The 25,484-nt window shown below is 29.7% G+C and overlaps 1 protein-coding gene across 1 annotated transcript; it reads right to left on the bottom strand.

Annotated features, from left to right (window-relative positions):
- Positions 1 to 14,171: 14,171 nt before the first annotated feature.
- On the bottom strand, positions 14,172 to 22,085 carry LOC113375398 (protein espinas-like). The gene is made up of 4 exons (XM_026615334.1): positions 21,898 to 22,085; positions 17,165 to 17,345; positions 15,870 to 16,071; positions 14,172 to 14,467 (listed from the first exon to the last, which is right to left on the bottom strand). Exons 1-4 carry the CDS (start codon positions 22,083 to 22,085, stop codon positions 14,172 to 14,174), a joined length of 867 nt encoding a protein of 288 aa, XP_026471119.1.
- Positions 22,086 to 25,484: the final 3,399 nt, after the last annotated feature.

A 25,484-nucleotide genomic window follows, 5' to 3' on the forward strand; every position in this document is an offset into this window, starting at 1 on the left:
ATCAGACTTGTTCAAAGCCAATATTCAAACTATAATTATTTTTCAATGAATGAAGTAATTAGCATTCATAAAATTCATAATTGTAATTGTGTATTTAATACTTATAAAATTCTCGTATTTTAGATAGATCACTTAAACTTATATGATTATAAAGAAATTATAATAAAAAATTGCAAAACAAATCTGAAGCTATTTTTCTGTTATCACTTATTCGTTGATATCTAAAAATAAATCACCAGTTACAAGTTCGTGAACAACGGCCACCTGTAAACATCAACCATTAACAAATTTAAATATAGTTTCATTCAAGTTTCTGATATAATATTACTGTTACATAGCATATCGCCACTTGATGATCGCTAATTGATAATTCTTACCAGCGGGACAAAGCCATTCTATAAACCCTGAAAAAAAAACTGACTTTTGCGTTTTTTCTCGTTGCACCATAAACACGTTTCATATATTATTAAATTTAAGGGTATTTTCTGCAAAAGAAATTGCTTCTCAAACATACATATTATCTATTAAACAAAAGTCATTATTATTGCAAACACAATCAAAAGGACGACGGAAGAAAAGAACAAACCTTTTCTACAATAAGCTAGCTTACATCATTTTTTATTTCGGTTGTTAAGTTGCTACGACTAAATAATAAATAATACTAATAACAAAATTTTGAAAAAAAAGACTTAGGTAGCAGAACTAAACTGGTTGACATGAAAAATCATATACATGATGATATGACTTTCATAGAATAGTAATTTAAAGTACAATGTGCCATAAGCAATTATCAGAGCTATAGCTTGCGCTACAAAATACAAATATATATGATTAATAAAAATACAAAAACTGCTTTCAATTCATAGCATCTAGAAAAAAATGTAAAAATTTATATTGTTCATATTTGCCTACATTACCAATTATATAATGGCATCAAAAGCATTGATGTGTAGATGATCCACATTCAATTATTCGAACAAATTGGAAAATACAAGAGGTCAACGTTTGGATCTCATAGCAAAATTTGTCTAATATTAATATATTCTTTGATTTTGTTTCGCCTTTGAGTAGTCTATTACTCATCATCAATTTCCTAAATTAGCCGCAATTAAACCATTGACATAATGGTTGTTTTGAATACCGTCGAACCTAACTACTGAAAAAACGAAGTTATCTTCAGAAACGGCAACAAATTAGCCATGCATCGAAAAAAATCATTGACCAACTAATAGAAAAAAAAAATGCAAGCCAAGACTAGTCCAATAAAAAAATTAAGGTCAGTCAACTTGCAATTTTATTATGTAGTCAAAATACTGTCAATACTCTTCTAAATGCATTTTTATCGCCATAACAAAAATACTCATAGAGGTATTACATTTTTTGATTGACAAGAAGTTTCGTACCTATTATATATATATATATATATATATATATATCATATATATACATATACATATACATATATATATACATATACATATACATATACATATATATATATATCATATCATATATATATTATATATCATATATATATTATATATACATATACATATACATATACATATACACACATATATATATATATATCATATATATATACATATATATATATATCATATATATTATCATATTATATATATATATATATATATATATATATATTCCATGTAAAGATTTGTTAAAAAATGCAGTATTTAATCGCAAAAAACAGGAAATACAACTTATGTGCACTACCAAGCTTATTTTTAAATTTATGATTATGCATATATGTTTGTCTCATGCATATTACATTACTAGTACTACAGTCATGAGTTGATGAATTTGAATAATAATTAGAATGAAAAAAACACTACATTACTTCGATTTTATCAAAATCTCAAGATAACGCCAATGAAATTGTTATGACTCAGTTATGCAATAAGAGGCCAAGTATAATCCGTGTGTTGGAAATACAGAGAAAAAATGTACTTGTTGGTTGTATTTGTAGTTAATTTAAAAAAAATTAAAGTACAATTTAAATAAATGAATGATTTATTTATATAATGTATTAAATAAAATTTGCATTTTTATCAAAGAAGAACATTTTCAGTAAACGTATTTATAAATCTAGTAAGTCAAGTATGTAATTAAACATATGGTTCCAGATGGAAATACATAAATTGAAATTATTTTATATTCTATTAATATATTTTTTAATAAAATGTTATTTATTATAGCTATAAAATTTGATCAACCAAGAGTCTTTCATCATGATAGTACACATTTTTAATACTGTAAAAGTCACATCGTGACGTCAAAGACCCCAAAATTAAAATAAATTGTTCAAAATGGTTCTATAACGTATTTGTTTATTATTTCTGTGATAGTATAATGCCAAATTAATAATACAATGCATATTGTGTGACGTAGTTTTTGTACTACGCGTGTCATATATATTTTTACATTACACCTTCAAAATCCACAATCATCAATCATAAATTATAAAACTCTTGAGTAACCACAACAACCAAACATTTTGATTAATCAGAAAATACACTCGCGCTAGTACGCATTACACATCATTTTTTACCCAAAATGCTTCCTTATTATGGTCATTATTCGTGGTACTCCTATCGTTTGTAACATTTATATTCCCCTTTACTTCATTATTTTCATCTCCTGCTACGATCTGCGATTCATTTGAATCTTCAATATTTAAATTCGCTGGAGCATTTTCGATTTCTTCAAGAGCCGTCAACGCTCGTAGTTCTTCTTCAATCAATTTCTTCCTAGCAGCTATTGCTTCAACCGAGCTTATACTTTCCCTTTTTTCACACTCGCCGCTTTTCCTTGAACGAAAACTGCGTCTCTTTCGACTACCCGAGTCTCTTTTCACGGTTCTGGAAATCCCATCCAAATTTCTTAAAAATTCCTCCTGAGGCGTTGCACCAGGTGTAGACCAGGTTGACCAGGATTTGACGTCCTCCTCTTCGTCTCCGGAATCTTCCACAACTTCCGCCTTTTTTAGCTTTTCTCGGACACTCCTCGTGTAATCGGACAAGTCCGGACTTGCTCGACCGCAAATCGAACCAACACACAGACCAACTCGCCTTCCAACTGCCAAAGCCTCGACAACGGCCACGCAGACCACAAGCACGGATAACATAATACCCATATTCGTTAAATTATCGTATTCCGCGAAATCGACTTGTCAAATATTCATTAAAATTTTGAAACATTCAAGTACCCAAATTTATGTAGACATGCATAAATTAAAGTTGGGACAGAACAAAGATTGCTTTACGCAACCATTTAATAAATCAAATCACATATTAAATTTAAATCTTTAAGCAAAATACAATCGCGATGAAACGCGTCGTCAATAAAAGACTAAAACATTATCGAATGGCCAAAATGCATGAGTTACGTTTTCACTCAAGCCCGGGCCGCCGATAGGCACTTAGCCAATCATCTGCTTACTGTCTGTTATATCCTTATGTTAGGCTCTTGGTAGTTTTCGTTGTATATTATTAGCATTTCTGATTGCAACTTTACGTATGTGCTCTTACCCAATAACTAATATATATATATATATATATATATATATATATATATATATATATAATTCAAGGTCTCGTATGCTAACTATGCTCACAATTATATATTTTCATTAACACGGACAATCATATTGATCATAGAAAATAACTAGCAACGTAATATTTAAATATAAATAACTCTCTAGAACAGTGATTCCCAAAGTGGTCCATATGGATCCCCAGTGGTTAATGATAACATTCAATCCTAGTCAACAAAATTTTTTGTGAGGTCCACAAAATAAAAATGGGAGTCCACTTTAATTGATATCAACGCACCATGTTAATATCAATTTACACACACTATTCTATCCATCACATACAGTCATATTACAATATTTCAAAATAAACATGAAAAGTGAAAAGAATATTATATATTTTATAATAATGCATAAGTTGTATGATGTAGGCATTCGCTATCTGCCTGCGAATTTTTCGACTTATAAAAGCCCTACACTCTGGCTGTTGAAAAGCTTATGCTAAGCAAGATTTTTTGTGCTTTTTAAGACTGTTATAGTATTTTTAGTTACTTAAGAGATAAGCCTAAAAGACGGCTTAATAATTGTAAAGCTGATATCGTTATACCTAGTATAAATTAGTATTAGTTTAGCGTTATTGCCGCGCTCCTCACAAAAAAGATTAGATGTAACAAAATAGTCGACAAATGACATAGTTAATCATTTACTGATTACTTACTTTATATTGGTGTTATACCGAAAGAAGGAACCTATGCTCTAAAAGCTTTTTTTTAATAATACAAAACATTTCCGATTTTTGGAACATAAAGTCTATAATGAATCACAGAAATCTCCGGTAAATTTGCATATTTACAAATATCGGTATAAACACATATCTAGCAAAAAATATATTAAGTGGGCGAAACTTGTGTTACGCCCACCGTATAACAAAATCTACATTTATGAGTGAGAGCAAAATACGGTTATGCAAATAAATATTTTCAGGAAGATTACATGTATGCATATATTATATATAGATATATATTTTTTCTGAGTATTCAGTTAACTGCATCTTACTTCATCTATTATGTATTATTACTGTTACTTCATTATATTCGAGTTGTTTTTAAAGTTTAGTAAGGTGACCATACAACCCGATTTCGCCGTGACAGTCCCGCATTTTCACCTTGAGTCCCGGGATTTTCTAAATGCTGTATTTGTCCCGAATGTATATCTTTTGGCCCGGATTGTCCCAGGTTTTCGAAAAGTACAGGCTTAAAATGAATCTTTGCAATTACTTGATGATAAAATTACAACTTTCCATCACATGTCTTAAACTGATATATACAATGAGTGTACCTTATGAAACAATGGGTTATAAACAAGAAAATAGCTAAATGTAACATTCGGAAACACCTTAGAAAAAATGGATGTTTTTTTGAATGTGTGTGTGTTCGGATACAAATTTTCATCAACGATTTGAAGAACACGGATCAACCAATTTGAATAATTCAAAAAGCATTCGATTCGTATTGATGAGGAGACGTGCTGATTAGTTTATGGCAAAAGCAGATCCAGCCATTTTAAAGATACGGAGCAAAAAGTGCCAAAAATAGTAATTCAGTTTTTGAGATAACGATGCGTGTGATTTAAATGATTCAGAAAACATTTTATTTGTATTTGTATGAAATGAAAAACTGATAAAATTTTTGGATAGGCAGGTTTAGCGGTTTCGGAGATTAAGTAAAAAAAAGTACCAGTCGCTTCAATATTTCGTCACAAAAACAGCTACGCAGCGTGATTCCTTTGAAAAAAAAGTTTAAAATTTTAAAAGAAAATCCAGAATAGAGTAGAGCGGAGTACAGGGGTCGATTTTAATATTAAGCAATTATAATGTGAAAACCAAACCAAATGTGAAATTTCACAACAAATAATTCATATCAAACAAGAAAAACTTTTTACCCCATAGGCGAGATCCAATGTCTTATTTTTAAGGCATTTTGCAAAATAATAGCTACATTATTCAACCAATGCAAAATATAGTTTTTATGGGTGCATATTTTACAGAGATAACACTGTATTTAACCTCGACCTGGCATTTCGTCTGGAATATTCATCAGCAGAGTTGGAATAACTATGTAATTTTCTATCTCTTGTAATTTTTCTTTAACTTAATTAACTTTTTTATTTGCTATTTTTTATTTTTTCACCATTGCCATGGTGAAGGTTCAGTAGATCCTTTTTATCCCATGACGGTGTAAGCTTTTATAGAGGTTATATAAAAAAAACTAACAACGAAATAACATTTTTGTTATGGATTCTCAAACATTGCAGTTTATCACCCGGTAGGAACGTCGTAAGAATCAAGGTGATAGCTGATTATACATCTTTTTCACTCTACATTCAAATTTTGTTGTTAAAAAATCCTTTTGCGCAGCCAATGTGACAGATACAGAGTCTGTATTTTAGTATGTTTCTTCATTATGTGATGTCATAGAGACCCCCAGATCTTAGTAGCCTCGTTATTTTATATCTACTATTTATTCGTCCACAATAGATTGCCTCTGAACTTCGCATATTTTGCCAGTAGAAATTTTGTTGCAAAAAACGCACAAAGCCAATTTCTATTTTATGTACAAAATGACAAAAATTGAAATAGAAAAATAGAAGTATATATACTATCAATATAAAATTATGAGCCCTCTGTGAATATACTTAAAATCTGTATCTGACAGATACACTTGGCCCGATTTTGTACATATTTGGACTGTGTCCGAAGGAGGGTTAAGGCAAGATGCCATACATCTTGCCATAGGCCAAGATGTTTGGTAATTCAACAAGCATCAAAGTTCAAATGTATGAGGATAGTTTTTGCGGTTTTGTGTATTTTAGTAGCGTAGCTCCATCTAATGAATTTCGTTCACTACAGCACACTTCAGAAATGTATTAAACGCGAGAACCAAAATGTAGGAAAATCGTTTTCACTGACTGTAACTCGAGCATATTTGTGAAACTTTTACATTCTGCGGCTTTTATTCAAATATATTTATACTTAAAAATATATCGCTAAGTAGTATTTCAATAACCATATATATTACTTTTGTTCTTTTAATCAAATTTCTTAATTAGAATGAAAATAAATATTTAAAGCTAAATTAAGAGCAAATAAGAAAAAAAAAGAATTATAAAGGAATGGGCATAAATAATGTATAAATATTATTAATATATTAAACTTTATTAAAATTAATTATGAAAGCAATATATGTATATCTAAATAACGACTCGGATCACGTCGTAGGCAAGACAAGTTAAAGTTATTACAGATGCTCTGAAGGTTCGCATTACGTTATTTTAAAAAATCTACATTAAAATGACGCACGCTAACCAAAAATGGAAATACGAATTATTACAAGATACAATCGCGATGTGATTTATGAACAGGTTATATTTGTAACTTATGAAAACCAGTAATAAATTTAAACACAGGCCTTTTGCATGATATTTGATTTTATTATGTTTTATTAGCAGAGTTATGTGAAAACATATCGAATCAGTAATAAATTCCATATCGATATGTATACTAAATATTTCATGTACTTTTAAATATTATATCAAAGTTAATTCTGATAAATTATAAAAATATGTATATAAAAATATTAATTTCTAATAATCTAATAATGAAAAAAACATCCCTAATTAATACCAAATAGGATCACAAGAACAAACTAATAATTTAAAATCAAATTACTTCGAATATTATTTTTTTATATTATTATTTATTAACCTGAGGTATTTCACTCTAATATATAATTTATATCGTTAAAATTTTCAGTGACGAAAAAATAGAACATTTCTGACCACTTCATTATTAAGGAATTTATTGAATTGAGCAGGATAAACAGGTTTTAATCGAAGTCCCTTCGTAATTTTCGGGACTCCTCTACTGATATTCTGATGCTAACAGAAGACCAAATTGAATCAAATTCGATTTTTCTTTTTCTCAATGATGGCCCGAAATTTTCTATTGATATCACGATTGGCGCATAGTGAAAGTTAGAAAAGATAATGGTAGAAACAAATGCACTTCGATTTTTAAATTTTCGAAGGTTATTCGACGTTTCAAGTAATTCTGAATCGTGGCACATTAAAATTGTAATAAGAGAGTGTGTGTCTGTAGCAAATAAGTGTGCAAAAAATCTTGAACTCATTCTTAAAACGTTACAAACCGCTCGAAAAATATCAGTGGGAAATAGCACTTCGTTCCCGTAGGGTAAGTTATAGTAATAAAAAAATCAAAAATGAAATTTTTTCATATCTTTACATTTCAAGATCTCCTGAATATTAGCATAATTTTTGTCGAGATTTAGAAAGCACGGATTAAACGATTTGAATGATATAAAAAACATTCGATTCTAATTGACCAAATAACGTGCTGATTAGTATTTGGAAAAGGTCGGTCCAGACGTCAGAAAATGCCGGGCGGAAAGTACAAAAATGGCAACTTAGTTTTTGTGAGAATGGAACGGCCGACTTGAATGATTCATAAAATATTTCACTTGCATTGAAAGAGTGAAGAATTGATTAAATTTTAGGAAAGGCAGATTTTTTTTTTATAATTTATTTTTGTTAATCAAAATTTTAATATCTTATTTAAAGGAAAGGCAGATGCAGTGGCTACTTTCAGTTTAAAAAATAGCATTTGGAATTCAAAAATGATCAGTGGACTAACTTTCTAACTAACTTTCATCAAAGTTTCAAATTGCGATACGGAAAGTTTTAGCCAATTTGCCTTAAGGCATGATGCCATGCACACTTGGTTAGCTCATTTGATTATTCATTCTATCCAATGACCATCTATCCAATGGTCTACATCAAAACATTTGAACAAAGATATAGTTATTTGAAGTGGATATAATTTCAAAATAAAATGAATGGATTAGAAATAGTATATAGCGCTTCCAAAAATTAAGAATAATTTTGTTTCAAAATCTTTTGCTTCGATATAAAAAAAATTGATAATAGCAGATATTTTACTTTCCCGATTGCATGCATCTATATTAGTCAATGAAATTAAATTATTCCAAAAAGTCGAATTGAATTCAACAACCGTCAATAATTTAATCATGAATATTTTAATGCAATTCATAATGTGCGCTGTGATAACAGAAAACAATTTTTTTTTTAAATGCTGAGAATATAAAGTTTAGCTAAACTTTTAAGCATAATAAACTACTAGTTGAATGTGATTGATATATTTCATATTGAATGAATTTCGTTTTCACATTTCAATACAAAAAATACATATCCCATAAATAACAAAAATAGAACAGTCAAGAACTACCCGAAATATAACACTTAAATTTTAGCTAAAACTTTTTTCATGATTTTCTTTTCTAGTAATTTATTGCATAATCAACGTCTTAACACTTTAGATTCTGCTATTACAACTATGAAATTAAAAAAGTTGAGAGTTTCATTCAATAGATTACACTGCGCGACACTAAAATTTTTTCATGAGATGTTATGATGGTTTTCAAGTAATTCGAAGACGCTGGTTCCAAAATTTGCTAACAGCTCTAGTTTTTGACATATGCCAATTTGCCAATATGCTAGTTTTACCAAGATTACAATATAAAATACAACATATTTCATTTTAAGTCTTCAACAAATTTTTTATATGATTTTCGAGCATGGACAAGGCCTAACTGATTTCGTCATAAGCTCCAACAATTCTCAGCCATCATGTGCATGTCCCATCTTCCTTGATATCGCTCCTTCAAAATCCTTAGTGAATACTCTCGCCCTGCTCTTCGCTAATATCTCCTACATTTTCCTAAAACCGTTCTAAATAAGAGTGCGCGTGGTGAATTTAAATCAATTACTGCATCCATAACTTGGTAGGCAGAAGATGTTGATGTTCTGGGTTGTTCATCATAGCATGGATAGGGGTTAGTAGTAGTAGACCTCAAAACCATTCGGGTTGTGGTTTATGGCCATTTGCTTCTATTTCCTGAATTTATTTCTTTGATATTTACCACACAGAAGAACCAACTTTCGTGGTGATTCTGAGGTTTTCTCTAAATGACGGAGGTATTAAAATTATATCATTTCTTTTATATTCTGAATAATTATTCAGAACCCATGTTTCATCTTTATTGCGCAATTCAGTTTTAAAATGGTTGAAATACGATGTCGTTACGCAGTTTGACACAGTTTTCCGGTATTTGTAATAAAAACGCGGCCATATCAAAAGCAGCAGATAACACTCTTATTTATTCGTTAAACTGCAATAATCATAGCCGAAATGACAAATTAGGGTAGTCCCCTAATACTCAAAAACTGGAGCTGTTACAAAAAAAGGAAAGAAATATTTGAAACCAGCGTGCAATTCTAAGTGGATTTAAAAAAAGTACGAGGAAAAAGATAAAAGTGCCAATTTTGTCGCAGTGTTATCATTTCTTGGGAGATTATCCAGAATGAGTTTTATATTTTAGTTTCTAAAACATAAAAAATTAAATAATTTAGTTAATTGGTGATACGATGGCTTAATTGTAACCGCAACAAAGCAAAAACAGATTTGATATTTAATTAAAACAAAAATTAATACAAAACCTAAAACTCCCCAGATTGAACTTCTAACAATTACTGACAAAATGACAACGCTGCGTGATAACAGTTTTTTGCTAAAACATTATGGTTTTTAAGTAATTCGATGAAAGAAATCGGACATTTTTAAGTAATTCCAGAAAAAGTTCCAGAACTTTGCTAGCAACTCTAGTTTTTTGAGATATAACAATGTGCTGACTTTACATCAAATTACGATAAAAAAACACACATTTTAAATTATGTGTTCAAAAGTTTTTTTATACGATTTTCGAGCGTCACAAGGTCTGATTGATCTCGTTGTGAATTCCAACAATTTTCAGCCATCAGGTGGACGTCCCATGCCCCTTGATATCACTCCTCCATAGTTCTGATGTTTTAGTGGATTCCTTCGCTAACATCTCCGACGTTTGTTAGAAACCACTCTAAATGAGAGTATGAGAGTGCGGGTAATGAATTTTGATACTCAAGGATCTTTTAAATTGAATAGCATATATTCGAATCAATTAAGCTCAATTAAGTTACTTAATTTTTTGTTCACCAGAAAATTTGTTCACCACCAAAACGAATGACTCCCTGGTTTTCTTCTCGACTTTTTTCATAGAATTCACAAACAGTCTATATTTTAGGAGTTGCTTGATTTGGGGTTCATCGAATATAACTATTCATGTTTTTACATTAAACGTCGGTCTCTCAATCCATTACATGATTATGAAGATGTTGGTGTAGGTTGTTCATCATGCATGGATAAGGATCGTGTAATCCAATCACATTTAATATATTAACTTTTAGTTATCTAAATTAACACCTAAATTAACGAGCAATAAACTCACATATTATTAGTTCTTCCAGATCTTTTTCTGCGGGAAGTAGAGCTTTTATAATTTTCTTCTTGCCTAGTAAATACACCTTTTCTGCTAAAGCATTTTTCACAATATTCTAACATAATATTCTAACTGTCCGAAACCTTTTACTCTCGATTGCATTATCTTTTATCAAAAAATAATACAAAACTTTTTAATATAGCTTCGACTTTCTCCAACTACAAACACCCGGCACAAATTTATCCAGGAACGAATATTTAAAATAGCTAGCGCAATACGATACGATCGACGATTAAGGTATTCAACATTCAAAAACACTTCCATTAAGTGTCCGAAACTAAATTATATTCCATGCCTGTAGTTATTTTTTTTAAAGAATCTGTCTTTTATGATACCCTAAGTAAAATTTTCTGAATTCGATTTCTATGTTTCTGAATTTCTTTATGTTGTCTGTCAATTTTATCTTTTGTAAAAACGCGTTCTATTTTATTAATCATCATTGCTCGTTTTATATCAGTACCATAAGCAATCTAGTAATCATTAGTATTTTTACAGCTTCAAATCAATGTCTTGTATCTATATTTTCAGGTTTTTTTAGAGGAATATTTATTTAAAAAGCAGCTACTAAATATACTATAGAATAATTTTTCTGTGGTTATTTATGAAGAATAAGCTCGGAAAGAGCCTGAATAATATTTAATAACAATTATTATAAATGGCATTATTACTACTCGCTAACGTGGAATTAAAACAGACGCTTGGTTAACACTTATCGGATGGGTCGAATTTGTTCCACCTAAACTATGAGGTTGCTTGGAAAGTCATTTCATTTTTTTGCCACCAGAACTTAACTATAATTTTTTGTATCTAACACATCACGCTTAAGCCCTATAATTAGTATATGATTTCAAAACTTATATTTTAAGGCTTGTGTGCAGTAGTTTTTTGATGGTGCCACTTTGAATGCGAAAAGAATTAAGCAGCATTTTCGACATATTTTACTCTTTTGCTATAAAAAACGGTAAAAAAAACTGTAAGTCAAAATGAAATTGATCGATTTGTACGGAAATGACGTGTTGATAATACGACAGTGCCAAAATTAATTTGCTAAATTTCATTCCAGGTATTTTGATGCCCAAGATGCATCAAGTCCAAGACGTACGGTTAAAGCTAATAAAGACGCGAGAAAAGTATTAGTTGATTGAATAAATTGAGTAAATATTTATCAAATTTAACAGTCTATGACTATTCAGAAGGTCTGAGATTTTCCTCGAAACTCAATGTATGGTTCTCATAAATAGAAACGTGTGTCGTCGCACTGGCGTCCGCGATTCGACTCTGAAAATTCTTGAAAATTATCAGGTTTTGAAGCGAATTGTTACTAGAAATTTCAAATGGGATGTAAGGAATACAATACACCAATACACGCATTTGTCCTTAAAACAAAAAAAAGAACCTGCTCAAAACAGGTGCAAAGCTGAAACTTGCCAGAAAAAGGTGATGCAGTATGTTTGGTAAGATTTTAAAGAAGTTGTTTCATTTTTCAGCTTTTCCAGGATAACATAACGGTTAATTTGGATGCCTTATGTCATCAGCTGGATAAACTAAATGATATTACTTCAATAGAAAAAGTCAGAATTAACCCACAACAAGGTATAGTCCTGCATCAAGACGACGCAAGACCTCACAAAAGTTTGGTCAATCGTCAAAAGCTTTTGAAGCTTGAATGGGACCCCATGACACATTCATCATATTCTAAAGACCTGCCATCATCAGATCGTTATTTGTTCCGGTCACTAAAAAAATTTTTAGGCGGTGAAATCTTTACCTCAAACCAGCCTGTCAAAAAGCCCTTTGATCAGTTTTTTTTCAATAACGACCAAAACATTTATCATTTCGGAATTATGCTAATACCAGAAATAAGACAAAAAATGCTCGATCAAAACTGCCAATACATAATTTATTAAAGTAATTGTTTATTGTCAATTAAAATTAAAATGTCTATAAAAAACGAAGTTACTTTCCGAACAACCCAGTAGTTTCCGGGTATTTTTCAGGGAAATTAAATAAACATGAATTTGTATTGAATTGATATTTTGAACTGATATTTTTGTTTCTCAATTATAATCTCTCACTTTTATCCTTACAGATGTTTTTTATTTGATTCACTCTTTTAATTTTAGGAAAAAAATTGGAATCATATTTCTATGAATCATGTTTCTATGAAGATTGAAGAATCAGATTTTTGCATGTACACTACAAAGACAATTAGCAACAACATGTATCATTCAACTTCTCTGAGATTGTAAATTGCTATGTTTAAATATCAATGCTATGTTATAATGCACACATTTTTTGAAAAAAAAAAAAAATATATATTCGACAACTCTGGGACAGTGTCTGTGTCTGTATTGAATAATCCAATATCCACTGATGATAATAAAAAAATAACAAGTATTTTCAAAAAATGTTTTTGTTCATGTTTGAAGATTTTAAACATATATTGTAACTTATATTAAAGTTAACTTACATTTTAATGTTGCAGCAATATATGTACAAAATCTTTAAATAAGAACAAAAAGATTTTGGCATATAACATATACAGTCAACCCTCCGTTAACGCGGCAAGTGCGTACCGTGCAGTATGGGGACCTTGCTATAAAAAACTCGTATTTATCATACAATTCAGGCTAATTCGTAGTAGTCAGTTCGTAGTGCGTTCTATAGTGCCAGTGAACTTGTATAGTGCAGTATGGAAACCGCGCTATGAGAGACTCAGAGATAGTACAAATCGCACCATTTTTATCGTGCTGTATGGAGACCAAGAAATACAACTTAAAGTTGGAGTAATACGGACGAAATGACATGTATGACATAGACAACTCATTCAAAATTTGGCACGACGTAGTAGTCAGTTCAAACGTCTTCTTAAACAGCTATTAAATAATCAGGCATGTTCAAAAGATAAAAGTTGATAACAAAACTTACTTTAATACCCTTTTGATATCAAGTTACTAGAATCACTCATAGGTTGCGCAAGAAACTTATGGGCTGTTGAACAACAACCGTGTAATAGGAAGTCCGTGTAGTCGGAGGGATGTCGGATTTTTAGCTTCGCGTAGTATGGGAACCGTGTACCCAGAGTGCCGTGTTAACGGAGGGTTTACTGTATATGTACATAAATTTAACTCTTTGGTAAACGAATTTTCTCATTATCTGCCTGCACAAGACATATCAGTGATAAATAACGAGTTAAAAGTTACCTCATCACAGCCTATACAGCGGGGTTTTAGAGTTTCCGCGTAGTGTCTTTCGCAGTAAACGTCGCCTTCTCGTGCGCAGTAAGTTAAATCAACCAGCGGGACACGACAAACCACACACGTAAAACATTTAGGATGCCAAAATGTATTTATTCCTAGTTTAGACGCAGATACGGCTAACGAGTTTGCCGCGATAGGTGATGAACAACCTTTGCAGTCGGTGGTTTGCGTCGTTTCAAGGACTTGTCCTGTAAAAATGTTAAATATATAAATGTTGTTTGACAATATCAATGGAAAAACAATTTTGAAATTAATTCGCAATACTTATAGTCTTTGAGCGTCACGCATTTAAAGAATCAAGCACAGTATTAAATGTATGAATGTCCTAATAATATCATTACATATTTAAATATCCTTCTAACTTCTAAATAAGTCATAAATCTGGCGGCTACATAAAAGACAAAAATATTTTATCCATTTTCATCTTAACGAAAATTGCCGCCTAGAAAGCATTTTTCTTCTTCAAATGGAAAGTAGCCATGATAAACAGATAGTAAAACACGTTAACCCTTTCGGTACGCGTGGTACACATATGCACCACCAAGTTTGAAAATTTCTAGTCAGATAAATTTCTGTATAAAATCAATGCAATTTATGCAACGCCGTTATGTAAGTGTTTAGCTGTGATAAAAAACAGATATGGCCCATAAAACAGTATTTAGTTTAGAACCTGTCGCGTTTTGTTTTTTGTCCGCCCAGACCACGTTGCTAAAATTATACTATTTTCATTAAAATATATAAACTACTTGCGTTTTTCGGCGATTATAAGTTATTACAGTGGACAAGAAAGCTCCAGCAAATATAACTATGTTTCACACATTTTGTATTTATTACTAAATTAGATTTGTGGTACACATACTGTTTTTTTACTGTTTTTATAGAACGGCTGGTCCAAATGTGGACCAACAAAAAGTACAGACGGTACAATGGTTAACCAGCCTCACCAGCCGCCCCCCTAATAATTAAAATTATTTTAACATATATCACATATTAAAAATATTACACAAACGGATCTTTTGAATGTCGTCCCGAAAGGGTTAAACTTGATGCACTATCATTAAAATTGTCAATCATTATATAATCACGAGTAAAGTCACTATTCATCAATCAAACAAATAATAATTGCAGAACTTTAAATCTGAGGCATGATATAATGTAAAGGCCTATAGTCAATAAGATTATAGTAAAAAAGCGCATGGAGCGGTGCAAACTGAAACAAAAAATAATTAACAGCTTGATTGATTAACAGCTTGTTTATATATGATAATGATGAATTGTAAGTTAGCGTTGTATAGCGATCACTTGTAAGCACTCATTGTCAGACACTTGCATTCTAACACAGTATCCTTATGAGCAGGAACTATAGGAAAAAAGTGAAGGCGATTATTCATAAAATACAATCGATTTGAATTTTGATCAATTTAGATTTCTTCATCGCATCACTATTTAGTTATTTCAATTTACATAAATTGAAAGAGTAAATAGAATAAAAAAAAATATGGGTAAACTTTACTCGGCATAGTATAAATCAAGTAAAATATGTCATTCCTTTTCTTATAATAAAATCGATAATTTAAATAAATATCAAACCTATGTCTAATGCAATTTCATTTCTTGCCGCTATAAAATCCTCGTAGCTAACCCGATGCTGAGGTTCTACATGCTTACAGTACGAAAATGCCAAATCTTGCTTCGGTAGTTGCCTGGAAAGTTCTTTGTCCCGGTTGCGTTCTCCCACTGAGTCAAGCAGAGGAATATTCTCAGTCGGCAATTGTTTGAAATAAACATCAACCTGCACAAACATATTTATATTAACTCCAATTGTATTAACTCCAAATTTGATTACACTTTATACACAAATATAATACACAAAAATTACTTTTCTGTTTCGTCGATATCTTGGAATATAAAGTTCAGAATTTCCAAATTCATAATATGAATTTTTTATGGCACAATAAGTGATACAAATGATCTTAGTTTTTATCTTGTAATAATAACTGAATTAGATTAAAAAAATAAGCAAATTGAATTACATATGGGGTGGAGCGGGGCTTAAAGGTCCGTGGGTAAAAAAGGTTCACCACCAATATCTCAAAAACAAGTAAAGTTATGATTTTTTTAACAACAATATTTGAAACTAGAGAAAAAGAGATACACATATTTTGCTCTACTTAAAAAATATGTGTAATCGCCTTAAATCAAGTAAGACCACTATCAGGAGATAAACGGCCATGTTTGAAAATCTATAACAAAAGTATTTTCTTTTGTTGTTATTTTTTTGGTTGTGAGCACTATTGTTTAGTTTGCGAAACATTAATATAATAGTGAAGTAGCTTAAGTATGCGAGGGATAAAAAGGACCAACTAAAACTTTACCCTGCAAAGGTGTTAACAATAAGAGAATAGTAAATGAAGAAGTAAAATAAGTTTAAGTTTGCTAAGGAATATTTCTGACAAAATACCAGATCAAGTGTTATATTTGTAAAAAAAATACCGTAAAATTTATATTTTGCATTGATTGAGCAATATAGCTATTATTTCGTAAAATCCCTTTAAATTTAAAATTAAGACATTGGATCTGCCTGTCCCCTGGCTATGGGGTAAAAAGGGAAATAAAACTAATTTCTAGTTTCTAGTAAAAAAACATATTTCTATTTATTAGAAATTAAATAAGAGCTTTATTCAACATAGTTCGATACGCGTTTTGTGTTCTGATGTAGTCCATTTGATATAGAGTAGAATTACTTGAAGTCATATTAGATCTTTGTGACCCGCCCTACCCTAATAATCTTCTCATCATAATATAAATAGACAATTTTGTTTCACTTAAATCAACAAATGGCAATAAAATTGAATTTATATTGAACTTTATTAAAAATATTTTACCTTTTCTCTTGTTAAACCAGGAGGTACCCAGCTGTATCCTAGCTCCCGCGCGCTACTTCTCAATTGAATGTTATTTTGATCTCCGCTAGGTTTAAATCCTAACCTATCACGGACTGAAACCCATTCTTCGTGATACAAGGCATGAGATTCTCGTGGACATTTGCATGCTTTACACGTTTTTCTGTAAGATAAATAATACAAATTAATATAAAAGTAAAACTACAATAAATTTGTGCGTGAGATTTGTTGAGTAAAATTAAAGTTATCAACTTTGGCATATATTCGATGCCCGATTTATGTTGTTGGTATTCCGCGGAGCTTGATGAGTTTTCCATCGAGATAAAAAGGCAGATATATTTTGCTGGACTCGGCGTTTTTTTAATATACTGCATAATTTTTTATATAAAAAATAAAATAAATGATTCTAAAACACTAGGAAGGTTGACAGTAGTAAATGGTATGCTCGAAATAAAAGATAGTTCCTTAAATGTTACAAAATATTACAACCAACTGATGATAAACTGAAGATGAACAGACAATTTTCTTTGGAAATCGTTGAATTACCATATGAAAAGTTTTCGAGTAATAAGGATGTTAGAATAATCAGCTTCCGCCATGCATTTTTTTGTTGTTGCCTTTTTGGATGTTTGGTAGTCGAAACGAGTGTCAGCAAAGTTTGTTCCGAAAGATCTGAATTTTATCCAATAAAAATATGGATCACAAAATCTTATACAATCTCTAACATACTCAATATATATAAATATATACATAATATTAATTTTTTTATAATCGTTCATTCATTCCAAACATTCACCGTCCATCAAATCCACCATCAAATATTTACAACTAATTATATAAAAACATGTTCTATAAAATTATAATTATAATTTCAGAAGACAAGATTTTCAGACTTTGACTTTTCAGATAAAATAATATATTACCAAAATGAGAAGAAAACTGAACTTTCCATCGTTTAAAAAGAGAATAGTATTTACACAATATTTTAATAAAACATTAACAAAACCAATAATCACTGCCTGAAAAAAAAAAACAAAAAAATAATAATAAAGGGTGGCCCATTTAAAAATTGGAATTTAATTTTGCTATAAAATGAAATGATATTTATTTATGAAAAATAATTACAGGAGTAAATCAAAATCTATACAGGAGTATAAAAACACATACATCACTTTTTTCTACAGAATACCGAAATATCAAACGATTTTGAAACATTATGTTTTAAAAAATGTATATACAATAGATTTGAATAACTCTGAGGAGTTTATTATATGACGCATTAACAAACATTATTATACAAGCAAAGTACAGTTACAACTATCTAAATTTAAAAAAAATGTAATGGCGTATGTAAATATTTCAATTGTATAGCTAAATAAAAAATAGCTCAAATCGTTGTTAAAAATGGATAATCAAAAAATTGAATACGAAAAATGTAGTTTTACATCCAGTATAAATAAGTATAAATAAGATGATCTACGTTCCGGTTTGACCGGGACAGTCCCGGATTTAGACCTATTGTCCCGGATTATGAAAACAAACAAGTGCTAATTTGTTCAAATAAATTAAAAAGTTAATTAAATTAGTTCTACATCTATGTTAACCTATAAAACATAAAGACAAATTTTAAATGGTATTAACAATGAGTTAAATTTATGTCACCTAGCCTTGAATTGAAATAACACTAACAAATAAATTAATTGAAAATAAACATATTTATTGGCAGCAGAATAATGCAATACAATATTCTGCCATGAAAAAATACTTAATAATATTATATTTATTCATATAGTCAAAATAAACTGGAAATCACTAAACCAGGAATCTATAATTAATGGGCTGCGTACAAGCTACCTCTATGTGGCTCCCAACCGCCTGATCTCCTAACGACATACTATCATAAGGATGCTATAGTATCATTAGATTCATGCGATTTCCTCAACAAAATTACATGAAGCAAAAAATTAAATAGTGCATGAAAATTATTCCGGAGTCGCCTTGACTATTCGGAAAGGTTAAGTGTTTTTCCTAGTGGTAGAACGTTAAAATGTTCTATTTAGTGGAAACCGATTGACATTTATCCCGCGCTCAACTCCGGCAGTGCACTATAATGAGGCTAAAATAGGAGTATGTATATTGAAACGACGAACTGGCAGAAGTTCGAGATTATAGCATTTCGTCATTTTTTTCCTATCATCATATTTGTTACCTTAACAAATATAGTATACTAATATTAAAAACTTTCAGTCGTAATTAATTCAATGTGAACACGAAAAAAAATTAATAACCAATAAACATCCTTACATATACATAATGTTTATTTGTATGTTGACATTTTAGTAAAATATCGGGTTAATCTAAAAATGAAAAATACTTGAATATATCTTATCTTATATATAAAATTCTTCTGTAATGGTGTAGGAAAGGATAATTATTTAGATTTTGATTATTCTTTTTAGAGTTTGCCAAAGGAAATTTCTAAAATTTTATGAATGATAAAACTAGAGTAATATTGTAGAAATAAATAACAAAAATTACAAAAAACACTTATCATTGTTTGACATTGAAAACATTTGAACTGTCATCTGCTAAAAATGTCAACTTACTTCAAATATAAATTTAGCTGAATGTAATATCTACATTATTATGAAAAGCAGCTAAGATGTGCCAGAAATCAAAATAATATAAGATACAGTCAACAGTATGGCAGATGAAATTATATAATTCAGTTTAATAAATAACGCAATAAGTCCAAAATTGCATATATATTATTTTTCTAACTTATGTCGCATTTTGGTTTACTTTACTAAATTATTTAACAATACAAAAAATATTTCTACTTAATAAAAAAATGATTTGATGGAATTGAATGGGTTGATCTTACATTAAAGAGTGCTCATATGAACTAGATGTTACAAATTAATTCACCTAAGATTTAAACGTAAACAATAATGTTTATTAAATTATTAGTAATAAAAATATACTTTAGAAATTATAATTACCAAAAAGCAGGGTTGATTAACTAATTACGTAACGACAATGTTCTTAACAAAAGAAACGACTAAACATCTTTCAACGAAACAAATACATGGTTCTCAATAGCGTGTCAAAATTTAAAAAAGACAAAATTCCATAGTTATAAACATTCTCGCAAATTGTCGAACACATGTGAAACCTTCATGACAAGTATATTTATATAATTTTCCCTTAAAAATGCGACATTTCCATCTCAAACTCAGAACTGTCAGTACACAGTTTCGATAACTCACAAAATATTATACATGTTTTTTTGTGCAAAAGTGTTTTCATTAATTAAGGATACAAAATTGTATGTGTTTTTAGATTTGATTATTATTTTGTTTTAATCGTTATAAATTACTTAGTTTAATTATTATAGTTGCCAGTTTTTCCACTAAATGAAGGTTAGAATGTACCCGAAACGTATGAACTTAAAACACAATTTCTAAAAACATTGACATAATTATATATTATATCAACATCAAATTGAAGATTCTATAATTATAGCATATATTGATATTATAACTGTAATATAATAATAAAAATATTTGCTTTACTAAAAATTAACTGAAATATATATAATTTAAGACTTGTTTTGAGCACAATTAAATCTTTCGAATACAAATATCAATTAATACAGGTAACCCCTGCATAACACGGTACTTCTATAACACGGATTCGCTCCAATACCATTTAAGAATTGATTCCATTCCTCTTATAACACGGTACTTTTAAAAGGTTAGCTCTAACACGGTTTCAGAATTGAGCAAAACCCTAATAAAATAAAAAAATAGTAAAATCTGCGAAAATCTAACTTTATTCAATCTAAAATCAATAAAATAGCTTAACAAACGTGATGAAATTAATGCAAAAGATAATTAATTTGACACTTATTATTCAAGCGCGTACGTTCTATAGATAAAATATTCTAGATTTATTCGAACACATAGTCAATTAGTCTTAAACAAATATCCTTTATATAAAATGAGCATAGAATTTTAATAAAAATAACTTTGCATGTGGTAAATATATAAATATGTTTTCGCTAAAAGAAAGTAATCGCAAATATATATATATATATATATATATATATATATATATATATATATATATTGCAAAAAATAATACACGGATCTGGAGGTAGTAGAGAAAACTGCTCAGAGGATGAGGATTTCTCGCAAAGAAATGATCGTGTTGAATAGCACTTATCAGTTAATTATGACAAAAAAATCATATAACTCATGTAATTTAAATTACTTATTAAAACAATTAATAAAAATAAAAATATTTATCATAAAATCGTAATATGTAGCATGTTTTTCTGAATTCTCGGAACGTAACCTCTCTTTTTGTAGGAGTTCTTTGTCTCGTATAACACGGATTCGCATAACACGCTACTTTTTTGGAAAGTAACTACCGTGTTATGCGGAGGGTTTACTGTATTTCTACGCAAAGTCTCAAAAATAAAATTATCAATTGAGGTAAATTTTGTTTATACTTATACTGAAATATCGCATCTAACTCACCAGCTTGTCAACTGACTCGCTTATGCATGTTAATCATTAATTAATTTGGCATGAAAATATTATCTAAATCATTAGCTAAGAGGTAAATCGAAAGAGATCAATTCAGTATATAATACCATTCACACAAAAATATAATGCACAAAATGACATCCATTTTGAATATGTTTGCACCTGACAATAAGTTCGTACAGCTCCTCCTGATTGAAGATCTTGCAATATGTGTGCAACACTCGGACACAAGAATATTTCATCCCTGGCCAAGGTATGAGGGCGGCGGGTGGGCCTCCATCTGAAATGGCACCTGGAGAATCAAGCCCAGCCCATAACGGGCAAGATGAATGACGGGCCAAATCTAGCATAGTAGACCAACTTAAGCGCTCGCCTGTGCTTGAGCCGGTATTGTTTGTTTTAGAGCAAGAAGGCTTTGATGCTGGAGCCAAATTATCCAGAATGAATGATTAAATAGTACTGGCTTTCACAACCAAATTATACGTAGTATTATTGACGATGTTTACATATGTCTGTAAGATTTCGTTCCGTATATAAAAACCAATTAGCAATAGATTTTATAAATAACGTAATATTTTTATGTTGGTACTATGTAGATTGCGTACAATGTTAGAGAAAATTTGCAGAATTCTTTTCTCTGTTTCATAGTTGAAATTGTTGCTGTGATGTGACGATTCATTAGTTTTTTAAATCGAATTAATTTTAATCAAGGTCGACCATGCCGATTAAGAAGTTTCAATTTGATAAGTCCAAACACTCCTAAAGCATATATTTTGATAGAAATCATCTCATAATCATCTATTTTCAAACAAATATAATATAATACGTTTCTTTGTACGGTAAATCCTTCCAAGTTATGTTGACGACAATTCATCCAATCGATCTCCTTATTAAAATTATAACGAGCCAAATAATTTTAAAACAAAAATGAATTTCATCGTGAATAATTTAGTTATAATAACGATGAAAACAACTAAGTTAAATTATAAAAGTTTCTTCAACACCTTTTTTAGATATTTCACCTCGATCGTTAAAAAGTTGTCGTTGAAGGTTTCTTCTAGTTTTCAACATTGTTAATACTTGGGGTTTCCTTTTTATTGTTTCAAAATCAAACTCCTAATGAACCAATTACCGATCCAATTTATATGCTAAATTACAATAATTGTAAATGTATTAATGTTGAAGAAAATTAAATTAAATCATATTATATTCAAAATATATTATTATCATAATTCATTCAAATTACATTATTAAAAATCTTTTAATTTACTGGTTGACCGACTTGAGCAATCTTGGCGCAAAACTGATAAACGATATTCCTTATTGAGTTGCAATCGAGGCTTTTAAATTTTAGAAATCAGTTCAGTCGTTTTTAAGAAAACGTCGACAATAAATTGAAAAATCTACTCTCATACACACATAAACTTTTATTAAATTTCAGAAGTCTTCAGATCCTAAACGTGTCAGAATGGCTTAAAACTTCGAGTAAATATAAAATTAGCAAAACTAATTTTCTGGAGAAAACAACATTCTCCTTTGGGAATTTAAACATATATTTTTTTTGTTGTATTCCTCTGGGTGTGATATGTATGTATATCTTTCATATTTATTTGTTTAACTGTTGAAAAAATTTTCTATTTGTTTTGTAATTATTGCGCAATTAATAGAACTGCTGAATGATAAATATCTAGTGCCAAAATGTAGAAAATAAACTTGCTTTTTATTTATTGTTCCTAATCATATTCAATTGATTTCAAACCGAATAACCTAATTATATCGAATTTACTAATCTGTCAGTACATCAATGTAGATCAAGTTGATTCAGATTAGTAATTCAGATCGCCACATACTTCAAATAGATTGTACACAGAATGATCTAACAAAATATATAATTTTAAAATTAATTCCAATGCATAAAATGTATATTATAATAAATTTACTTAACATTGCATATATTGATAAATAAAATAAAATTTCAGTTAAAAATTGATATACAGCTCATTGTAGATTATAACTAATAATAACTATAGCTGCCATTTCTGGCGTTTGACCAAAGATACTTTTGCAAATAAAAATCGTAGTAAGAATAACATGTGCGCATCGCTGATAACTTTGATAATTAAAATATTCTCAAACTAAAATCAATCAGTCAGAAATGTATAGGATAGTATTAGCACATAACTACATGATGCTCGAAATACATCACTTCCTATTCTTATGTACTTGCATTTTCAGGTGCATTTTATTGATCACCAAATTCTGAAATTGCTTCATTAAATTTTTATGTCAGTCTGGCACTAGGCGACGAATGCTCGTAAATGAAGTCACGCTTATTACAAAGTTAATTGACAAATTGATTCCAATAAAAGAGATTTATATAATATGTACATACTACAGCCTTCTATATGGACTGTTTTAGTACAAAACTTAAAAAAAACTGTAAGGTTACGTATATTAAACTTTTCGATAAATCAAAAATTACATAAAAAATACGAATTAAATACCGTTTAATGTTTATATCTATTGTTTCAATATAACTACTCAAAGACTTATTTAGTTATCTCGAAAAACCATATGTAATTCATAGAACCAATGAAATTATTCTGGAATTTTATATTTTTATACCAATTTGATAAAAACTATTAGTAAATTCGGAAGATAAGATAATGAAATATAAACTGCAATAACTACCAACCGAGCATAACACATACTGTGATAATAAAAAGAAAATATAAACCATATAATTTATGATATGACATGAGATAATGCGATTAAATCATTTCGCTGTTAGAGAGATTACAATGTCCGCGAAAAGTAAACTACATATTATAATAACCAAAAGACATATTGTTCACAAAGAGCATACAAATCAGGCAACATTTATTGTAGTTTACCTAACTATGAGAGACGAAATGATCGAATCATTTTAACATTGAAAAAAAATTTAAACAATAAATCAGTATTTATAAACCTATATACAAATGAAATAGACAAAAATTGTTTAAACTATTTTATTGTAGTAAATTAACTATGTGACTTTCAAGTCTATAAGGCCTATAATCTTCGCTCTTCTGTGTATGTATGAAAATGTATGGTGGTGGAATTCTGCAAAACAGTTTGCATTTGGCGTTATACCTAAATGAACATTGTATTTAGAGCATTTAAATTTTAGAACTCCTTTACCTAAAGGCTTTTTTTGCAATATTTTCTCTATTATCCGAAAAAAATGCCAATGTGCCTCAGCATCTTTTCGCACATCTTCTACACGTAAAGTTGAATTTAGCTATTTTACAATTGTTTATATACCTCATTTGAAGTTGAACAACTTTTTTTTTCTTTTTCATTATCAATCATATTTTTCGTCGTCGGGGAAATACTTTTACAACCTCATATAGAAATTATCGAACTAATTGCCGCTAATGCGTCTAAATGTCATTCCCCTGTTTCTTCTGTATGATTTTACATTCATATTTTATCTAGCTAACGTGTAAACCTGATAACAAAATAAAGCAGAAGGTTATTGTAATAAACCGAAATCTGCCATGATGGGCCACTGTACCTCAAAATTACAAGTCTGTATCATAAAAAAACAGTAACAAAATGAAAATTGAAATGCAAACAAATAGGTTGTTATTGATATACGAACCTGAAGCTATCATGTGCATTTTTAGTTTGTAATAACTATCAGAAACACATAGAAAATCTGCGGACAGTTTGCGCAGCATTTACTTAAATATTTCAGGTTGAAA

Source organism: Ctenocephalides felis, unplaced genomic scaffold, assembly GCF_003426905.1.
Source record: "Ctenocephalides felis isolate EL2017-DRISC unplaced genomic scaffold, ASM342690v1 CF-g0.4_SCAFFOLD_01886, whole genome shotgun sequence".
Lineage (NCBI taxonomy): Eukaryota > Metazoa > Arthropoda > Insecta > Siphonaptera > Pulicidae > Ctenocephalides > Ctenocephalides felis.

Bases quoted from the DNA above. Each gene is read 5' to 3' on its own strand.
- LOC113375398 (XM_026615334.1), bottom strand. From the start codon at position 22,085: ATGCTAGATTTGGCCCGTCATTCATCTTGCCCGTTATGGGCTGGGCTT. The intron at 17,346-21,897 runs GTGCAAACATAT...TTTATCTTACAG, and splicing joins CTGTACGAACTTATTGTCAG to AAAAACGTGTAAAGCATGCA. The intron at 16,072-17,164 runs GTAAAATATTTT...ATGTTTGTGCAG, and splicing joins CTGGTTTAACAAGAGAAAAG to GTTGATGTTTATTTCAAACA.